The sequence below is a fragment of the Syngnathus leptorhynchus genome, chromosome 14, assembly GCF_054491065.1.
Source record: "Syngnathus leptorhynchus isolate UIUO chromosome 14, UIUO_Slep, whole genome shotgun sequence".
Lineage (NCBI taxonomy): Eukaryota > Metazoa > Chordata > Actinopteri > Syngnathiformes > Syngnathidae > Syngnathus > Syngnathus leptorhynchus.
In genome coordinates, this window is record NC_141208.1 from 7147586 (window position 1) to 7167779 (window position 20194).

At 38.2% G+C, this 20194-nt stretch overlaps 3 protein-coding genes across 3 annotated transcripts; 2 read left to right on the top strand and 1 right to left on the bottom strand.

Annotated features, from left to right (window-relative positions):
* Nucleotides 1–4715: 4715 nt before the first annotated feature.
* LOC147046349 (cysteine-rich secretory protein LCCL domain-containing 1-like) lies at nt 4716–11087 on the bottom strand. Its single transcript, XM_085929746.1, has 14 exons — nt 10827–11087; nt 9305–9423; nt 8832–8964; nt 8083–8198; nt 7522–7622; nt 7080–7241; nt 6931–6991; nt 6783–6849; nt 6582–6712; nt 6455–6498; nt 6310–6382; nt 6108–6177; nt 5709–5842; nt 4716–5602 (listed from the first exon to the last, which is right to left on the bottom strand). The coding sequence occupies exons 1-14, from the start codon at nt 11085–11087 to the stop codon at nt 5551–5553; spliced, it is 1524 nt and encodes a 507-aa protein (XP_085785872.1). The 3' UTR covers nt 4716–5550.
* A 1631-nt stretch (nt 11088–12718) lies between these two features.
* LOC147046350 (neuropilin and tolloid-like protein 1) lies at nt 12719–18230 on the top strand. The gene is made up of 10 exons (XM_085929745.1): nt 12719–13005; nt 13169–13237; nt 13673–13807; nt 13875–14123; nt 15928–15969; nt 16154–16281; nt 16602–16830; nt 16936–17049; nt 17140–17284; nt 17578–18230. Exons 1-10 carry the CDS (start codon nt 12978–12980, stop codon nt 18107–18109), a joined length of 1671 nt encoding a protein of 556 aa, XP_085785871.1. The 5' UTR covers nt 12719–12977; the 3' UTR covers nt 18110–18230.
* A 150-nt stretch (nt 18231–18380) lies between these two features.
* Nucleotides 18381–20006, top strand: atpsckmt (fATP synthase c subunit lysine N-methyltransferase). The gene is made up of 4 exons (XM_085929747.1): nt 18381–18823; nt 19085–19222; nt 19590–19640; nt 19735–20006. The coding sequence occupies exons 1-4, from the start codon at nt 18557–18559 to the stop codon at nt 19942–19944; spliced, it is 666 nt and encodes a 221-aa protein (XP_085785873.1). The 5' UTR covers nt 18381–18556; the 3' UTR covers nt 19945–20006.
* The last annotated feature ends 188 nt before the right edge of the window (nt 20007–20194 follow it).

The window sequence follows — 20194 nt, forward strand, 5'->3', positions numbered from 1 at the left end:
GGTGTTACCTTTCCCACAGTGCATTATGGGTAGAGCTGAGGTGTTGAAGTTCAGGGCAGAGTGGTAACACAGGGTAGCAAACTAAAAAAAAAACACAAATAAAAAAACACCTTGAACCATAATGCAATGGGCAGCCAATAATGAAGAAGCAATGGGAATAGGGATTCAATTATTTTTTATCACAATAGTTTCCAGGCCTGGCATAACTAGTAATGCAGCAAAAACAGTGATGACCTTTTAATGTCTTAATGTTTAAATCTTATTAATTTGTAAAAAATATGTATTCAGACAGGTTAACAATTGCTTGCTTGTACACCAGCTAAAAATAAGTCCTAATTTTACACTGACCATAAAAGGTGTTTTTCCCTCTTCCATTACTCCCTGACAGTGTGATCATTGAGTTATGCAAGGTCAACTTCTTTAACTCAATGTTACACAATGTAATATCAAATGACTCCTAATGACACATTTTGTTGAGTGCTGCATGTATTCAGGGAAACAAAACAGCTCAGCCAGCCATTTTCTAACTGCTTGTTCTTTTTTTGCAGATGAGCTTGAGCCAGCCTATAAGTCAGGTTTCACCAAAGACTTCACGCTGAACATGCATGTGTTTGTATTGTAAGAGGAAAGGAGAGAAAATAGGGAGAAGATGCAAACTCCAAGGTTTGCGCCGAAATTCAAATTCAGAACTATAAGGCAGGCGTAATAACTACTTGTACTGCCTTTAGGATAAATTAAATAATAATTGTCAGAAACATCTTCATTTATGCTCTCATGACCTGAAACTTGATCTGCGCTTTGAATTATATGATCAAGATGAGGTAAACTTGCTGACGCCAACTATTTCATGGATAACTTTATGACCTGGGTGTCGCTGATGGTGTAATGATTTACTCACTTGACTTCTGAGAAAGTAGTGTGGTTTCATCCTTCTCACATTGTCTATATCATTGTGAGTGGTTGTATAGTCTAGATGTGTTCAACTCAGGACAGAGCACCTTTTGTTAGAAAAAAAAAAATAATTCAAGCAGATATGAATATAAGCATGATTTTATTTTGCACCAAAGGAGGATAGACCTATAAAGGCTATTTATTTGCATCTGTATGTTTATTTTGGGAATCTCAGTTTAGTTTGACATAATTTGGGTTCACAAAATGGAACATTTGGAAAATAAATCAAGTCCAAATAATAAATCTATTTTATTCTTAAAAACGTTATTATTTTCCATTTCCAATTTAGACTAAATCAAAAATGATACTGCAGCCTTCATTCCTCCTATGCAACGTCAGTAGATGGTGCTGTGGGTCCATAAAAGATGTAACATGACTGCCAAACTGATCCACTCAGTCTAAGGAAGGATTGTAACAGTGGGAAGGTGATTGCCAAAAGAGTTTCAGCAAATGCTCCCTGCCAGAATAATTAATAAAAAAAAAAAAGAGAAGCTCCTGAGGTTGGAAACTTTGTGAAAACAATCACAAGAAATCAAATAGTATTGTATCAGGTACTGTAAAAACTGTCACCCAAATTCAGCGATGCAGGTCTCCGCTTGTTTGCATGCACTTATTCTTGGGCAAGGTAAAAATACTGAATTGGAGCTACAAAGACTTTTCCAACTCATACGTCTGAAGTGAAAATGAGAAAAAGCGCAAAGTCAAAATCCTTTTAGCAAACAGTAAAAAGGTCAGTGCTGACGCACACTGGGAACACGCTGCCCTCCCTCAAGACCATCTTGTTAAGTGACCTAATTCTATTTGTAGAATTCTTACCTGTTTACAGACTCCTCTTCCAAAACCTGCACAAACACACAGTGGGCCTTCGGTTTGGCTAGTATCTTGTGTCATCAAACAGGATCAATTACAAAGACCCTCACTGTGCTGTGCCACCGCAATATTATGGCAAAAAGTTTTACTTTTGTTTTTATGTTTATTTTTTCATATGTGTTTCACTGTAGGAATTCTCCTAAAACTCAGAGTTGAGCTGTTCCGCCACAGCCTTCTGTCCTTTGTACGTCAATTCAGATTATGCCTCAAAACTGGCCTTTGAATAAGAACAATGAATAAATACCATGTTTTATACAATGCACTGTAGTCCCCTAATTGGATTTTAAATTCTGCAGCGACTGAAGGGCACCAAAGGCTGCTTGGCCCGGCGTCTGCTTTCTATTTTTAGCAAATGTGGAAAATTCTGATGGCGATTCTACAATGAATGGGCCAAGAGGAGAAGGTGGAGGGTAAGGAGAGAGTTTGTGAATTTTATGAGTCTGTGGGATGAAGTGACCCTCTGCCACACTCTGCTGGCACTGGTGCTCTGTATGTGGTTACCAACAAAACAGCACTACGGGAGATTTGCCAACTCATGAATGGACTTTTGGATCAGTATGAGTGTGAGTGTGTCTTTAGAACATGGGAGGTATAGAGTGTTGCTGAAGTTATTTGACTAGATAAGGCATATGCGTTAAAACTATTACTGATAGTGATAGTGTTCAGAGTTAACACATCATGAATTAAACATTCCTGTTGAAAATCATTATTGATTTTCGTGGTGTCTCTCATGGGTTAAGGCTGCATTAGCAAAGACATTTAAGAAATGCAAAAGACTCACAATTGACTGTGAAGTAAACAAAAAAAACACAATAGAGGTTTTACAATAATCATGACGTACGTAAGGTACGTAGCTCTATCAAAAGCCGGCAGCCTCCATTTATGGTAAGTGCATGGACTAACAATGTCTCTCTGTCTCTCTCTCTCTGTTTCTCTCTCATATATATATAGTATATATAAAATAGGTATGCGTGTGTGGTCAAATGGACCATAAGAAAGTAAACTGAAATGGTTATAAATAAGTTTAATCCGAGAGAAAACCTAGCTGTGGAAAATAATTACCATGTTTCACAAAGTAAACACAGCTGCTAACTGGGTTAAAAAAAACAAAACATTGTCCAAATCTATGGTACGAGTGGCCTGAACCACACACTATACTACTCAACCCGTGTGCATGGTGTGTGTCCACCCAAGAAGCCAGTTTAATAGCGTGAGAATGATTGTACCATAGTCATATTTAGAAAGTGCCTTACATGCCAGACACATGCAGAACTACGCATTCATCAACAAAAGTGCACACACACAAAAGCTCTTTGGTGTGGCATGTCCAGCTGTGCTCGAATTTCGAAACATATCTCATCACCCCCCCCCATAATTACTATGTTGCCCTGACATACACAATCAAAAAGGTTTTATAACTATAAGTGGCAACACAGGAGTGTGTTGTTAAACCGACACAAAATAACAGCCAGGACTATAAATTCAAATTCTATGAAAAGCCCCTTTAGATTTCAATGGGTTTAAATCTTGCGGGTTGAGCGCTCCAGACCAGTAACTACCAATTTTTAAGGGATCATGCATGACATGACAGGTAAAGCTGTGATTATAAAATAGAGTTACGTTTGGTTTGAGGTCAAGTATTTTGAAGGCTTTGGCCCTGGCACAGATTTACTGACGTATTCAATATATGTGGCGTTTTTGCTGAGTAGTGCGGTTCACAAACTCATTTGGGGCCCTTACAGCGATGTCAGGTTATGTTGTGCCAAGTTCAAACACATCAAGGTCAAGGAGCTGAATTCCCCAAAGTCATTCAAGTAAGGGGAGCTTTTCCCTTGTGTGGCAGTCAATCAAACTAAATCACACAAAAACACTTTATACTTTTAATCTGTTTGTAATAGTGATAAATAACTTAACACTACATAACAGGTTATTTTTTAATGCAAAATAGTTACTTTGATAACCTGAAAATAAAAATGACCTCAAATATCATCAGATGTGGTTCTGAGAATAAATAAATGAATGAAGTTTGTTTAATTGATGCCCTACTTGTTTTGCTGAGATTCCACATATTTATGTTTGACTGTCATGATGAGTGATTTACTATTTCATAACTTAGAGGTTGTCTGTTGACCAGAAGTGACCAGAGATTTGTTTTCAAGAATCTTGTACTTGTACCAAAGCCACCTCTGCAACATGCTCTTGTGAATTTTGACACTTTCTTCTGCATGAAATTTGGCTGAAGACCTTGGATTGTTTATGGGATATACAGCATATTTGGGTAAGGGGTCATTTCCCATTACATATATACACACACACACACACGCACACACGGACACACGCGCACACACACATATTTTTTTCACACATGTTTTTTTTTTTTTACATATATTTTTTTCATTTTTTTTTATATATTAAAAAACCCTAAATCACAACATATTTCAATATTTATCATCTCAGTGTTAGTAGCCTAAGATTACATACATTTTACTAAATAATATAAGTACAAATAATCTTGTTGTTTGTTCCATTTTTCATTTTCATAAAATATGGCTTGGACTGAGAACCATAGCCTCACATCAGAGCAACATTGCTGACATAATGCACCAGAAAAACATACACAAGCATTTAATATTTTCTATATCTCTTTATTGGACTCATATTTTTTTGCAACTCTGTCATACACATACCTGGCCAGCCAGGGGTCCATTTATATGTGTGTGTGTGTGTGTGTGTGTGTGTGTGTGTGTGTGTGTGTGTGTGTGTGTGTGTGTGTGTGTGTATATATATATCAATAAAATAAAAGCTGACATTATTGACAAAGTTTTCAATATTCTTATACTATATATATTATGATGATAAAATATAAGCATTAAATATGCATGTGTGTGTTGCGATTTTCCAGTTATTAAAAGGTTACTGAGATTTAGAAAAATGATTGATGAATGCACACCTGGTTAAAGTTTCATTAGTATTTACAACATTTTGATGCAGTCTGTACAAACATATACAGATAATATTTCATACTTTCTGTATTTTAGCTATAATACGCAGAGTATTAAAGCAATTTGGCATATTGTCAAGACAAATGAATGCTAAAGTCTGTTGACTCCGAAACCAAGATTTACTACTGCTTTAAGTCCTGTATATTTATGCACTTTAACTTGAACTGCAGGTTTAACAAACTTCCAATGTATGCAATGAAAATTGTCAGTAGCTAATACAATATACTCCTTTGTGGGAGATTTTCTCCCTAAAAATGAACTTGCTAAATCCCTCCTCTTAGGAAACGGTCCAATCATAACTAGCTTTCACATTGAGGTACAGCAAGTCTTTGAAGTGCTGGATTTTCACCAGAGTTCAAATGTGTGTGGAGTCGTTTTTAGCCTTGAAAATTAAAGTACATTTTAAGGAACTGTGTGGGCAGTATGGTGAGGCAGTGCACTGTACTGTCACCTCATAGCATGAAGCTTCTGGCTGCAAAAACTGCGGGTGACTTTCTTAAGTATGTTTTCTTTATGCCTGACTGACGTACTCACGGGTCATTTATGTACCTCTTGCCAAAGCTATTAATGAAAACATTTAGATTCAGTTCAGTTCATTACAGTGTAGTTAAAACACTTTTCGCATCAACGGCAGAAGAACGTGATGATTTTTTTTTTTTCTGTCGGAAAGCTGGATGATATCTTAAAAGTTTGGAGTATGTCCTTGGATATGTTTGATTGTTATACTTCAGATGACAGCAAACACTCTGAAGGATTTTCCTCTCGTCGGATTAAGTAAACTGCAAAAAGGACGGGATGATAGATTATTTGACTGCTTTCAATTCAAATATCAAATGCACATTAGACACAGCGGCATGGTCTGATGAGGGATATTTCTGTTTATACCTTTCTGAGGTGATGCCATTTTGGGACGTGCCGCTGTACTGCCTCCTGCGGTCCATTGGCATCACATCAATGTAACCTCCAGATTCGTTCTGGATTACACCAGCATGAAGAGCTGCTCGGCAGATACTTGATTTCTAAAGAGATAAGGGAAACCCATTTAAATCAAAGGTATCATCATTCTATTCCCTCACATGCCTTGTATTTGTTATGATTGTTTATCTTTGATTAATTGCTTATTGGATGAAGCATTATATTGAAGACTATGACTATTTCCATTTACATAATTTCCTCTTGATTTTTTTTAAATCAAAATAAATAAAAGATGGAACAGCTTCAGAGTGTGTTTGAGTGTGTTTAAATAAAGCCCCAATTAATAGCAAGAAGAGGTTAAGAACTTACGTCAGCGTGATATTTACTCCCAATAACTCTGGCCTGGCTCTCGTGTAGACAATTCTTGGGACAATACAACCTAAAGAAAAAGCCAACATTTATACAGTGATCAAATGGCAGCTTTTTAGAATTGCCATTTTCAGAGAAGATTTTTCTTTCTACCTGCTTTAACATTTTGACTACAAAGTAAACAGAAGATCAGGATGGGTACCTTGGACAGTGTCGCACAGGTTTCTTAAAGGGACAGAACAGCGCCACGGTGGTGTCACATGTGACGGCCTTAACTGAAAGAGAGAAAAAAAAGTTGTTATAGAGAAAAATATTTTCTACAGAATATGTGATCAAGTGGTTCCTACCAGGCACAGACTGTACTTTAAAGGAATTTGCACTTCTGTTCTTTCTGTGACAGTAAAGAAAACGTCAAGGACTGCATGACAACACGACAGAAAAATTGCTTTTGCTAAATAATAGCGAGAAACATACCCTATTGATTGAATACCATTCTTATATGATTTCATGAATTGTTGTTTTCGCCCAAGTCTGGTCACATCCAACCATCCTCCATCATTGTCGATAACACCGGCGTGCAATGCAGCTCCACACACACTGGATTGCTGCGTTGTTTACAAAACAAACATCACAACATTGAAAATGACCTTCAACGCAATTATGGGAATCATTTACCATGTCATAAGACGTAGTCCCAACTACTTTTCCGTGCCTGTCAAAGCAGCCAGGTGGACACTCATATCTATGGATAGGATCAAACTGTTAGTTTTTGACTCTTGAGTGTAAACAGCGGTTAATTAGTCGCAGATTTATACGTTTGTACCTGTTACATGTTGTTCCTTTGCAGCGATCTCTCAGCTTCGTGTCACACTCCATTTGTTGGCCTGTAAGAACATGTGACCGCAAGTTACCATAAGACCTGTTGGAAAGGTCTCAGAATTTTGTCTCTCAGTCACATGAATTATTGCTTACACATCTGCTCGGTGCTTATGACCTGGTTTCTGGCCAAGTCCTCGGAGGGGTTTGGATTTTGGGCCCTGGATTGGGCCTCCCTCTCTCTAACTGTATCTGGCTCTGGTTCAATGTAGTTGGTCTCCTCGGTCTCTGGAGCGGGACGCCTGTCAACACCTCCGTCTGAAAACAGAGTTGCCATGTTATGTGGTTGTCGCTGAAGTTCCATATGATAGATGGTATTTTCTTCTGTTTAGATGTTCATCCATAGTTACAGAAGACTTTATTTGAGAGTTAGGGTTGTACAAATTAAAGGAATTTTACAATGTTTTATTCATTTTAAAAAATCTGAATGGTCATATTTATGATTGTATTTAATCAGGTTTCTGAGTCAATTCACTTTATTAATTCCCATAAAGTATCTAAATTTGTAAAGATTTATACCCCTTGACATCTTACCCACCTTTGTAGCACAGATTGTCCCTGCATCCTCCAGCATAGCTGGCTGGACAAGCAGAGCATGGAGCACCATACTTGTAAGGCGCATGACCCCACCAGTTTCCCCTAAAAAAAAAAAAAAATAATATTTGATATTTTATTTGAGTACATATACAGATTAAATGTGACACAATAATTTCCAAGAATTTTTTAGTTAAGTAAAATTTTGGGCTCTATTTTCATTCAAATCTATAGTGAGGTGCGGTCTAAATCTTTGTATGATTTTGAAAATATTCCAATATAGCAACAAGGCATGAAGTGATTTCTACAACAATGATTTGGAGGATCTGATGCATGGTGTTGTCATATTTATGAATGAAATCCAATGCCATCCACGACACACTACTGCAGACCGCAGAATTGATCAGCCTGGGTTCTGATAAAATTCACTCAAATCTCATTACACTTTCTGCACCAGCAGGTGTAAAGTTAAATCGACTTTCAACAAAATCTCTAACAGGCAAATTTGGCTTGCACCGGCACAAGAATAAAGATGCATATGTTTTTTTAGAATAAAAAAACCTACGGTGGTGAGTAGTTGCAGACCAGATAAACAGCTTTAGCCCAGATCATTCCCCACACGTTCATGTTGTAGCACACGTTGATGGCACAGCCAATACGATTGCTTGTGGCCCACACCAACTAGAAAAGAAAAAAAACATACAAACAAAGCTAATGCCTACAGTAATGTTTGGCTTAATAATCCAATGCTATTGTCGGACACCTCTCATATGCTTGATGTCAGGTTAACTAAAAAAAGAGATTATGGAACACAAAAAGGATGGATCTTGTCACATATGGGTCTAATTTCTGAATATTTCACATATGTACAGCATTTCTGAACTCTGATGAGTGGCACAGTCTCCTGTTTTGTTTAGATTCCCAGTATAGCTCCACCAGGATTTAAACTGAAAAGACATTTTGACACCCAAAACAAACAAAAGCCCTTGAGTAGCTAACCCGTGAATCCAACATTTTTCTCCTTTTTTTTTTGTGCTCCAAAAAGGGTTCTCGGGTAGAGAGGAGGCTCGCTAAATTAGAGAGTACAGAGAAATTTGGAAGAAAACACACAAGACCTCACACAAACACAGTCAAAACAATCATGTTTGCAAATTATATACGCCCATATTTTAGTTTATTTAAGTAAGCATTTTGTAGGGACTTATGGACACACATCACCCATTCTTCAAACTAGATTGAATTCATAATGCAAAGAGTTGTAGTGAGAACATCATTTAGTTTGACAGGCATGTAAATGTGACAGGCTGCCATTACCTGAGTGTAGTGAGTGCAAACAGGTCCTGAACATCTAAAAGGGCAGTGTGGGTTACATTCTTGGGAGTAAGGATAGCTGTAGTATCTGACTTCATCATACCAGGCCTGCACGTGGTAAGTGGGAGGACGGTCCCTGAAGCAATGCAGAAAGTTTTAGAATGCTTTTATATCACATCATATGAAAAATCATATCAATGAAAAAAATGCATTGAAGTATATTAAGTAGCTGAGCTGGATGAATTTGGGATTCCAATTGTTTTTTTTTTTTATGTGATGGATGAATGAATGAAAAAAAAATGACAGAGAGAATGAAATTACATTTTGAAGGGAAAATTAAGATTGGAACCATACCAAAGGCTTGGCAATCGCCCAATGTGGTGAAATAGCCTGCGTTCCTCCTCGACTAGTCATCTCTACGTAAATATTCTCCGACATTTTCTAGTTCTTTTGTTGGATTGGTTTAAAGTACAAACCTGCCCCAGTGTGCGCCAAGGTTCTGGCCGATTTGAGTCAACATGTGGCTTGGTCCATGCTCCCATCGGCAGGTATGGGCCCAGTGCTCGGCGCTTCTCTCTAACTCGTAATCCCATGACTGGTAAACACAAATATCAAAGTCACGTAAATAGTAAGTAGTGTGAATTCAATGCAAGATAAAAGGTTATACTCAATTTAAATGAACTGAAAATCCAGCTGAAGTTTTTTTTTCTCAGGAAATATTTTTTTATTATACCTATCAATATACTATATTGTAGATTTATTCACAGAAAGAGCTAAATTTGATCTGGAAGATTCATTGGCTCCTTACAGTGATGTACTGTAGCTACACTCGAGTCTTGCAATTTTAACACTATATAGTCAAAACTCGGGCAGCTGGGATGAAAAGCACGCAAGTGTCATAACTCTATCATCTTGCAGTTTTGTGCCAGTTAGTCAGAGCTTTTCTTTACGTTTTGTTCCAGGAATAGAGGAAAAAAAAATATTGGAACAAGGAAGTATTTGTTTTAGGTTCAAATGTAATTTACAGTTTTCAGAGGTGGGCATTCCATCTCAGCGACGGACGCCTATTTTGCAGATGAAGGACGAGGCATGAGAACGTTTAAAAAAAAAAGAAAAGGACAGACTGAGGATGTCCGGAAGTGCTTTTTCTTCTGTCCGTTCATCTGCTAGTTTCATCGTCCCTATCTGGGTCAAGTGAACTCTCAATCCATCCGACGGACCGTTTCAATACACTCCACCCTTAAAAATGCTGCGTTGAGAACAAGCCAATTTGGTTGGAATCCTGCAGCCTGAAAACCAAGAACTTGGCCCATGCAGTTCCCTTCCCAACCACATCATTATCACCAGTAATAGTATCCCGCACTAAAGAAACAGTGGATTGGTGTACATAACATAGATTTAAACTAACATGCTTCAAAGGGGAAGGTTTGACTGACTTGAAATAGATTCACCGCTGTGGCACCCCAAATGAGATGCATGACGGATCAAATGAAAGATAACATTGGCACCCGAGGGTTTGGAGTGGACTGGGATGGATGGGGAGTGAGGAGGAGAGTGTGAAAGTCAGTGAGGTTGAATTGCACTACACATTTACCAGCAACAATTTACACGTGTGTTGGGGTAGTACGGTAATTGTGCAGAGACATTCTCATTTTGCAATGTGGTGTGAAATTTATAGCTATGATGTTTCTGAAAAAAAATTCTCCTGTTACTGGAACTAGTTTTTAATACTTAAATATTAGCAACTGCAAAGATACTTATTATTATTAATTATTAATGAATATAAATACTAGTAGTCGTATTAGTAAAAAGGATTTAGGAAACTTTACTTGCATCTTGCTGTGATTTAAAAAATATATATAAAATTTGTAAGGGGTTTATGACCTTATCCTACACGTATTTGAAAACTGATTTCAAATCATTGCTGCAAAGAAATACAAAGGATCACGGGCAATTCCAAATGACTGCTACAATTAGGGTGGTAGTGGAAGAACTTACCATGTACTCCATGTTGGAGGCTGGCGGGTGGACCTGACCACGCAACTTGTTGTGCAGATCCAGGATGAGATGCATGTCCCCCTCGCTGATGGCCCTCTTCCCTCTCGTTCTGGCTTTCCACCACTCTTCATCCTTGTACTTATTCAAGATGGACTCCAGTCCTGTGGAGTTGGTTAGGACCGCGGATGTGACAGTGTGGGCCAAACATAAGCACAGGCTTGCTGCCCTAAACCACTCAGGAAAAGGAAGAAGCTTCTTCATGTTGTGGAAAACACTGCTGCTGAAGAAACAATACCGTTGCTTGTCTGTAAAAAGAAAACAAACAAGACTACTGCAAATTGCAACCACAATTGGAAATAAATTATACTAAATACTTTTCTGACAGTACTATACATCTTTGGATATGAAATATTTTGATTCTGCTTTGGAAAAAGTTTTATGGTATTTAAATTCTGATCAGATGCCAAGTTTGCCAGTTCAGTCACCTTGAATCTTCTCTCATGCAGAGAATATCAGAGTAGAGAAAAGTTCACTTCAAACTGTGAGGCTGTTACAGCTCTGAAGGGCTTCAAGTGCATCAGCAGGTCACAGCATCACTACTCACAGAAGGACCACTGTACGTTTTTCACACGTAATATTAGACCACAAAGCCAGATTTATAGGCTATGAGGAACTTACTGTATTGCATGTGCTCACAGTAACATCCGCAGCGTTGACTTTGTCACTATGACAAACATTAAATTGTACGTAAATATCCGATGAATAATGAAACAGCATGTTTACCTTTTAAATCAGTCAAGATCAATTTCCAATATTTCACAGATTCCAAATGTTGATGGATTATTTTCTGTAATCCAGTGAGTTGTCCATCTCAAGCAAGCAGGTAATGCTTTTCATATTGTATGCCACCTCAACGCTCAGACTCAGAAATATCTATAGGTACCTGTTGAATTCCTCATCTCACCCAGTATAGTGCTGGCTGCATGAGCCCATTGCTCATTTTGCACTTATATGCCAAGTTTGCCCTTAGCAACGATCATCATAGTGGGCCACTCCCCCCCTCTGCAACTTGCTTGGCCCCCTGCCCACTGCGCGTGACCACCCACAAGTAGACTACAACTCACACACACACACAGGCGCGTGCTCACGAGACCTGGAGATTTGATTTGTGAATTTGATTCAGTTTATTTGTGACGTCACACTAAATGCAAATACTACACAGATGACAGTGATAATTATTCCTTAAGGAAATAATGTACCAATGACAATGTCAGAAATATAAAAGAAAAAAAAAAGAGGAAAAAAATACCCTAACGCAGTATGCGGTGGATAATCCACAGCAAAACGTGAATTACTAATAATAGCAATTAAAGACAAAAAAAAACAAAACCAGAAAAAACCAACAACACAATGACTAAATCAAAAGTTTGAAAAAGTAGAAATTTGGAATCATTGCTTTAAAAGCAAAACAAAACAAAAATAACTAATTATTCTTAAACAACAGAGTAGATCAGGAGAAATAACAGTCATTAACTCACTTCAGATATGAAAGGTACTTTGTCGCCACCCTCAGGATGGTCTAGCTGCGCTTGACACCACTGCAACAATATTTCCAAATAGGTTTTACTCTCTTTTTCTTATTTTTTAAGGAATATCATTTGATGCATTAGATGCTATGAGAGGTAATTGTCAAAGATTCGTCTATACTTCGTTGTAAGTCATGTTTTAACAACAGACAGACATGCAGACAGACAGACAGACAGACAGACAGACAGACAGACAGACAGATAGACAGACATGCAGACAGACAGACAGACAGACAGACAGACAGACAGACAGACAGACAGACAGACAGACAGACAGACAATAGTTGTAATAATAGAAAACAGCCACACATGCGTTGACCTATCCAGTTCTGTCAATAACAGTTTCCTCTAAGAGGATTTATAGAATAACGGTGGAGCAAAAACATAGGAAGGTTAGTAATTGCCAGGGGTTTAATCCTTGAGCTCTGGGAGCAATGATGGCAAGCTATTTTGTGGTCAGATTTGACCCATCTGGAGAACAATTTGCAGCATGTGCAGAAGTTTTTTAACAGGATGTGACAATTGATGGATATACTCGTGAGAGTTAGAAGTACAGGAGAACAAAATGGTTTTCCAAATTTTGCTCTACATTGGTGAGTATTGTTATGACAAAAATTGAAATGTGTTTCTCTTTTCAAATATTTATTTTTAATTCTGCCCTATACTTAATGTATTTTATTTTCTGTTTCATTCCTTTTTTTAACTGGTTTTATCTTTCCATTTCATCTTTTCATTCTGTCATTTATCTTCCATCAGTTTTTGCAACAGATTTGATCACACCTGAGTTGTCAGGTGTTACAGCAACCAGCAAAGCAAAAACTCAAGGTATGTCTTTTCATAACTAAAACTAAAAAAATGATTTTCAAAGACCATTTGCAATTGTTTTGCAATTCTACAGTGGGTGTTTGTAAATAGATCCCAATTTCTTTATTCAAATACAGTGAGTAAAACACATAAATACAACCAAACCAAATTATGAAATTATGAAATTTACTACACTTTATGTACCTCAGAGCGACTCCTAAAACGTGAATTGACTTTCTCATTGAAATTGTTATGGACAAAAAACAATGGAGAATTATTATTATTTTTTTAGTCAGTGACACGCTTGGAAATTCCATGTATTGTGATGTGTGCATATGCAAATGTGTCTAGTTTAACTGCACATAAAAAATTGGAATGAATGTCACTTAGAGCAGGATCTAAACTTGTTGAGGCTGTTGGTAGCTTTAACACAACCATTGTGCCATTGTTAACTAGTGACCAACAACTCAGGTGTGACACCATCTGGGCAGTGTGGGGCTTGGGTGAAGGAGCCTGAGGGAGGCTATTTCACCTCACCCAACTACCCTGAGAAATACCCACCCGAGAGGGAATGTGTCTACATTATCGAAGGTGAGGCTATTTTTTTAACATAAATTCTTCTATCAATCATCATCAATCAAATTGCTTTCTACTCCAGCTTCTCCCCGCCAGTGCATCGACTTGTTTTTTGATGAAAAGTATTCCATCGAGCCATCATGGGATTGTAAATTTGATCACATCGAGGTCCGCGATGGACCTTTTGGTTTCTCGCCCATCATTGGACGCTATTGCGGACAGGAGAGCCCCATGTATGTTCGCTCCAGTGGGAGGTACCTCTACATCAAGTTTGTGGCTGATGGAGAGCTGGAGGCTATTGGATTCTCAGCCCGGTACAACTTCACACAAGGTGGGTCATGTCAAATTATTTTCTTGCTATCCAATCAGTCAGTTAATTAACTCTCTGTGACTTTGACACAAAATTGAAAAGATGCCAACTTTTGTTTTTAATAACATCACAAAACAACCCTGCAGACATGGAAATAATTAAACAGCGACATATGTAAATTTTTGGCCTCTGATATTATGGTGGAATTTTAGTCACTCTCAATAATGTGAGTTACTATTTATTAGAATTTTAATCTGCAATCATAAACAACCTCCTTTAAATATTGTGTTAGAAAGTCAGAAGGAAATTGCAGTTGGCGACAAGGGTATACACACGCACACACACAAAAACACACACACACACACACACACACACACACACGCACGCACACAAACACACACACAGAGTAGTTAATGAAAGCTTGTCTTCAGGGGAATACAGCTTGTCAGCATTGAGCCGGAGCAGCAGCTTAAGCTGGACCAAGGCTGAAGGTTTATTAACAGATTTTATAGGCCACCACCAATGACGACAATCAAAGATTAATCTGCCTCCTTCTGTTTGTCTAACATTTTTTTTTTCCCGGTGAGAATATGCCCTTCCTTATTTTACGTTGCATCCAGCAAAGCATCAATTACACAGAATGAGTAACTACCCCTTTAAGAAGATATTATTGGTAGATAAGGAGATTTGGTTTCCCATCTGTTTTTATAAAATTGAACTCGTCTTGCATGCCAAGAACTTGTTTGTCTAATTTCATCCATTAGAGATGATTTCTCTTGAATGCCTCAATGGAAATAAAAGTTTAACTTAAATGGAACCTTAGAATAAACTAAATAAAAACATTAAACTGTCTTTATAACTCTTGACAAAAGTCAAATGAATGTTATCCCAGAGTAACTATTGCCTTTTGATATTTTGACATATTTTCCATCATATTGTTTCATGAACAAAATGCAACTGTGTGATTTTGAAAATCCTTGTGGATTTCAAACGTGCAGATTGAAAACAGTTGAAAACAGCAGGGAAGGATTTGGCTACATAGATTGTACGTATTATCTTTACATTGAATGCACCACCTCCGAGAATGCATTGTTGCCCCCCCCCCCCCGCCCCACACACACACACATCCTACTTCGATAGATTGGTCTGAATGTGAATAATCTGTCAGAGCCTAAAGCAAAAACGAGTAAGAAACATGAGAGGATTAATAAAACCTAAGATGGTAAATCAGGATTTATAATCCAGCCAGCAAGTGATTCATCAGCACAAAGGTTCAGGACACAATATCTAGGCATGTGTTGTTAGGATTTCAGGGAACTTTAAATGAGGTCAACCTGATGTTATGGTGGTTTTGCAGCTGGTTATATAAATCTTGATGTAAATGTAAAGGAATACAATATGTCTGAATCAGATCTGTTGTCACATACATTAAATGCCCCCATAACTAACTACAAATTGCATTCTTTGACTTGCTAGTAGGAAACAATAAATGAATAATGTCACCAATATATGTAACACAAAAAACAAGATTGTGATGCTGATAAAAAGTGCAAAAAGAAAAATGATAGCTTGTCGTAGAAGAGCAACAATTAATCGATTAATTGACAATTACGTGATTTTTAAATAAATCGATCATGATTTGATAAAAATACGTTTTTTCTAAATCCAATTTATCAATGAATCGACAAAAACATTGCGCAAAGAAATGCTACACAACAGTGCGATGGGAGGTTTCAAACTGGGAGTCAATCTTCGCATACAATAATTTGATAATGAAGCTTTTCTCTTCATGTTACAATATGTCTCTTTCTTTTTGTTCTTTTAGACCCAGATTTCAAAGGTTTGGGAGAATTACCAGCACTGCCATGTGGGTATTTGAATATGTTAAGATTGACTTGTTTAAATTATATTTTAGAAACATCAAGATGTGTGTGCTTCAATGAAAATACATGCATAACACGTGTCATTAGTGAAACATGACAAAAGTCATCAGAAATGAGTTTTATACTGTCAACATAATTTGCTAAGAAATAAAATGGTATTCTTCACAGTTTGTGACTTTGAGCTGAGTGGTCCAGAAGGCTTTGTGGATTCTTCTCAGATAACCAGGGAGAAGCGGGCCCTGCCGACTGAGGCTTTGGACTGCAGGTGGTTTGTCCGAGCCCCACTGAGAGCTAGGGTCTGTATACTCTACTAATCTGGTTTATTTGTATTTTCTTTATGGGTAAAAATGTACACCAATTATTTATTCATGTTTATGGCTCAGTTTAGCTGTTTTACCTTTTTATAACTTCTTGCTGAAAAAAAAAGTCAATCAAATATTCTCAGAAAATAAAATGTATGTTGTCTTTCATTAACCCATCCATACTTTGACACATGGAAATACAAACACCTTTGTTTAAAGATGGTAATGGTAATACAAATAGCTGAAGCGTTCTCGTTTTGGCACCTTTGTCATCTGTAGATGAACCTTTTTCATTTTCATCCTCTCATCTACAGATCTACATGCGCTTTTTGGAGTATGAGATGCACAACTCTAATGAATGCAAGCGTAACTTTGTTGCCATTTATGATGGGAACAGTTCAGTTGAGTACCTGAAGAATAAATTCTGCTCCACGGTTGCGAACGACGTTATGCTTACATCCTCTTTGGGTGTGGTAAGGCTGTGGGCGGATGAAGGGAGCAGGAAAAGCAAATTTAAGATTCTCTTCACAACTTTTCTTGAGCGTGAGTGGACATCATCTCTGTCAACATTAAAAACAATTTTAAATGACAGGTGTGTACAACAACTACACTATGTAAGCACTGTACGTGTGTACCTTTTCTTTCCAGCACCATGTGAAGGAGATACTTTCTTCTGCCATAGCAACATGTGCATCAACCACACCCTGGTCTGCAATGGAATCCAGAATTGTGTGTATCCATGGGATGAGAATCACTGTAAAGGTACTTTGAACTGTTACTATCAACTGTATGTCATTGGATGTCTGTTACTGAATTGAAAATAATTCTATTCTGTATTGCCCGTGACACTAGAGAAAAGGAAACCCAGCATTTTGGATTCTCTGGATAACACTAACATCACAATCATTGCTGTGACATGCGGCCTGGTTGTCATCCTTCTCATCATTTCTGTCGTCATTCAGGTCAAACAGCCTCGCAAGAAGTACATCATCCGCAGGTTAATACATTCCTCTATGATCTTGTAATGCAATCTGAGTTATATGATTTTGGACAACACAAAAACTGCGCAGACATTCCCAAGCTCTACTTTGGGAAATGCTAATTTATCAATTGGTAAATTAATCAAGGTGAGGCAGGAGTGCTAACAAACAATGTCGCTCAACAACAGGTGACGAGCACAATATGGATATTGGGCACTACTTTTTAAATCCACAAAATTCTTAAAATGTAACTTATCCACCTGACTTTCCATAATAGTCATGTTCTCCTTTTTGTTTGTTTTATCAACAGGGATGACTTTGACCCTGCTTTCGTCCATCCAGGGGTTGAGCCTCCTCACTATGAGCTCTGCACTTTACGACACGTCCCCTCAGGTGACTTGACTGATCCAGTAATGGGCGAGGATTTTGAGAAATCCCACAAGCTTCGGCGATCCTCCTCCAAATGCATTCGCGACCACCACTGTGGATCACAGCAGGGAAGCATGCATGGCAGTGTCCATGGTAGCCGCAGCAATCTGAACATGAGAGAGACCACTGTTGATCCTGATGGTGGGGCACTTGTGCCACAGCTACCACCGGGGATGGTGAGCCAGCAGTCACCACGGCTCGCCCGCCAGATGACCCCAGCCAGTCACAGGAACATCTTAGTTATGAAGCACAGCTATTCTCAGGATGGGGGAGATGGGTACAGAGAGGATGATGATCTGATGGTCTATGATGGGCCAACAACCAGCAGGCACCATATTTACCACCAACAGATCCATCATGGCATGCCGGGGCTGGACCACACTGTCCACCGTACATTATCGAATGATTTCTAATGTCGAAAAATGTCAGCTCTGCACAAAAATATGCAACCTCAGTTTTTGGAACTACTGAGTGTAAAACTATTTGCTTGTACTACCGCATCATAAAAGGTCTCATACCGTAAAAAAAAAAAAGAGGGACACCTTTTTTCTCTTTTAATGACAAAAAAGGTTAATTATCTATGCATTGCATCTTAATAAATAAATTAATATCTACATGTTTATGTCCTCCTGGATTTATTTATTTTTGACAATGCGAATTAGAACGGAACCTTCGGCAGGAAAGACTAACCAAGTCGGACCCATTTTAGCGCTGCAAAGGTCAAAATGCAGCTGATAATTTCAAATGTTTGTTTTCAATAATATGGGTTGTACTTTTCAGAATGCATTATGCGTTAACGAATGATAACGTTAATGTCCCGTATATTTTAACCGATATTATGCGTTGGTCGAAAGCCCATCATGTCTGAAGAGGAACTTTTTACGGAATCAGCAGGCCAATCAATCGAAAGTAAAAGCCGAAGTCGGCTGGGTCTCATTGTTACGGGTTTGGTCGGAGGCTCGCTTGTTGCCCTTTATGCTGGGGCTGCACCGTTTGTGGCCCCTGCGTTGAGAAAAATCTGTCTCCCGTTTGTCCCCGCGACCACCACACAGGTGGAGAATGTCCTCAATGCACTGCGAACCAGGTCTGGGACCCTGGTGGACATTGGAAGTGGAGATGGGAGAATAGTAAGTACAGTATTGTATTGTGTAAATCCTATTTCTGAGTGGTAAGGGAAAAAGTATGAACTGCACCAATGTACATTTTTCATGAAATATTTCAAGGTGTATTTCTTCATTTAATTTTGTCTCTTTCGGTCCTGCAAAATCAATGGTTTGATCAATTATTAAAGGTGGCATAAACCCACTTATTGAATCCCCGAACAATGAGAAAATGCTGCAGCAGTTGCATGTACAGTACTTAGTATATTGTATACGCCTTTTGCATAGGTGATAGCCGCAGCAAAGCGTGGATTTCTGGCATCAGGCTTTGAGTTGAACCCCTGGCTGGTATGGTATTCCCGCTACAAAGCCTGGAAACATGGAGTCCACCGTTCCACTTCCTTCCTTATCTCAGATTTATGGAAGGTTAGTGGTGACTTCCTATCAGAGTTTGTCTGCCATGGAAGATCTTGTTTTAAAACTACTTGTTTATGTAAAACTGGAGCTTAAAATTGCAAAAACAACCGCAACTACTGTGCTAAATAGATGACATCTTCATCTTGATGAATTGCATGATGTTTTCAACAATATGCGCAAGTCACATCGCTGTAAAACGGCTGCTCTGATTAATATAGTGCCATATGTATCCAGCAGATTGAAATAGATTATGTCACATGAAAACAGTTGGCCTGAAATCTTCAATCAGAATTGGTATTTCAATTGTGATATGAGAAGAAATCGTTATAAAGGATTATATTCGGTATGGTCATAATGTTTTCTTATTCTTTTCTAGGTCAGCTTTGCACAGTACACCAATGTTGTTATTTTTGGTGTCCCTCAAATGGTATGTTTTGACACCAGTACAAAATGAGCAGCATTGCATGGCATTTGCTTGACAACGTTTTACTAGTTTCACTGGAATGTGATCATGTTTGCAGATGGACAAATTGGAGCTGAAGCTGCAAAGCGAGTTACCAAGCTCTGCTAAGGTGGTCGCCTGCCGATTCCCATTTCCCAATTGGGTTCCAGAACATAGCGCGGGAGAGGGTGTTGACACAGTGTGGGTGTACAACGCCAAATCATTTCAATCACTTCCCACACCATCGCGTGACAAAGAAGACAACATCAGACAACTGGAACATTGCTGAATCACATACTGGAAATGCTGTGAGCTGTCCAACTACCATTAAATTATTGCCATATGCTGTTTTATTGTGATCAGTCATTATTCTAATAAGACTCTTCACTGGAGTTGAAGTAATGTTTCTGGAAATGAAAAAAGTGTCCAGCTTTCAATTTTAGACATGCTTTTGCACGGGTGCTTGAAATTCATGATAAATGAATGATGTGAGTCCTTGATATTCTCCATTTTTTCCATCTAGTCGTGTCTTCAATTAC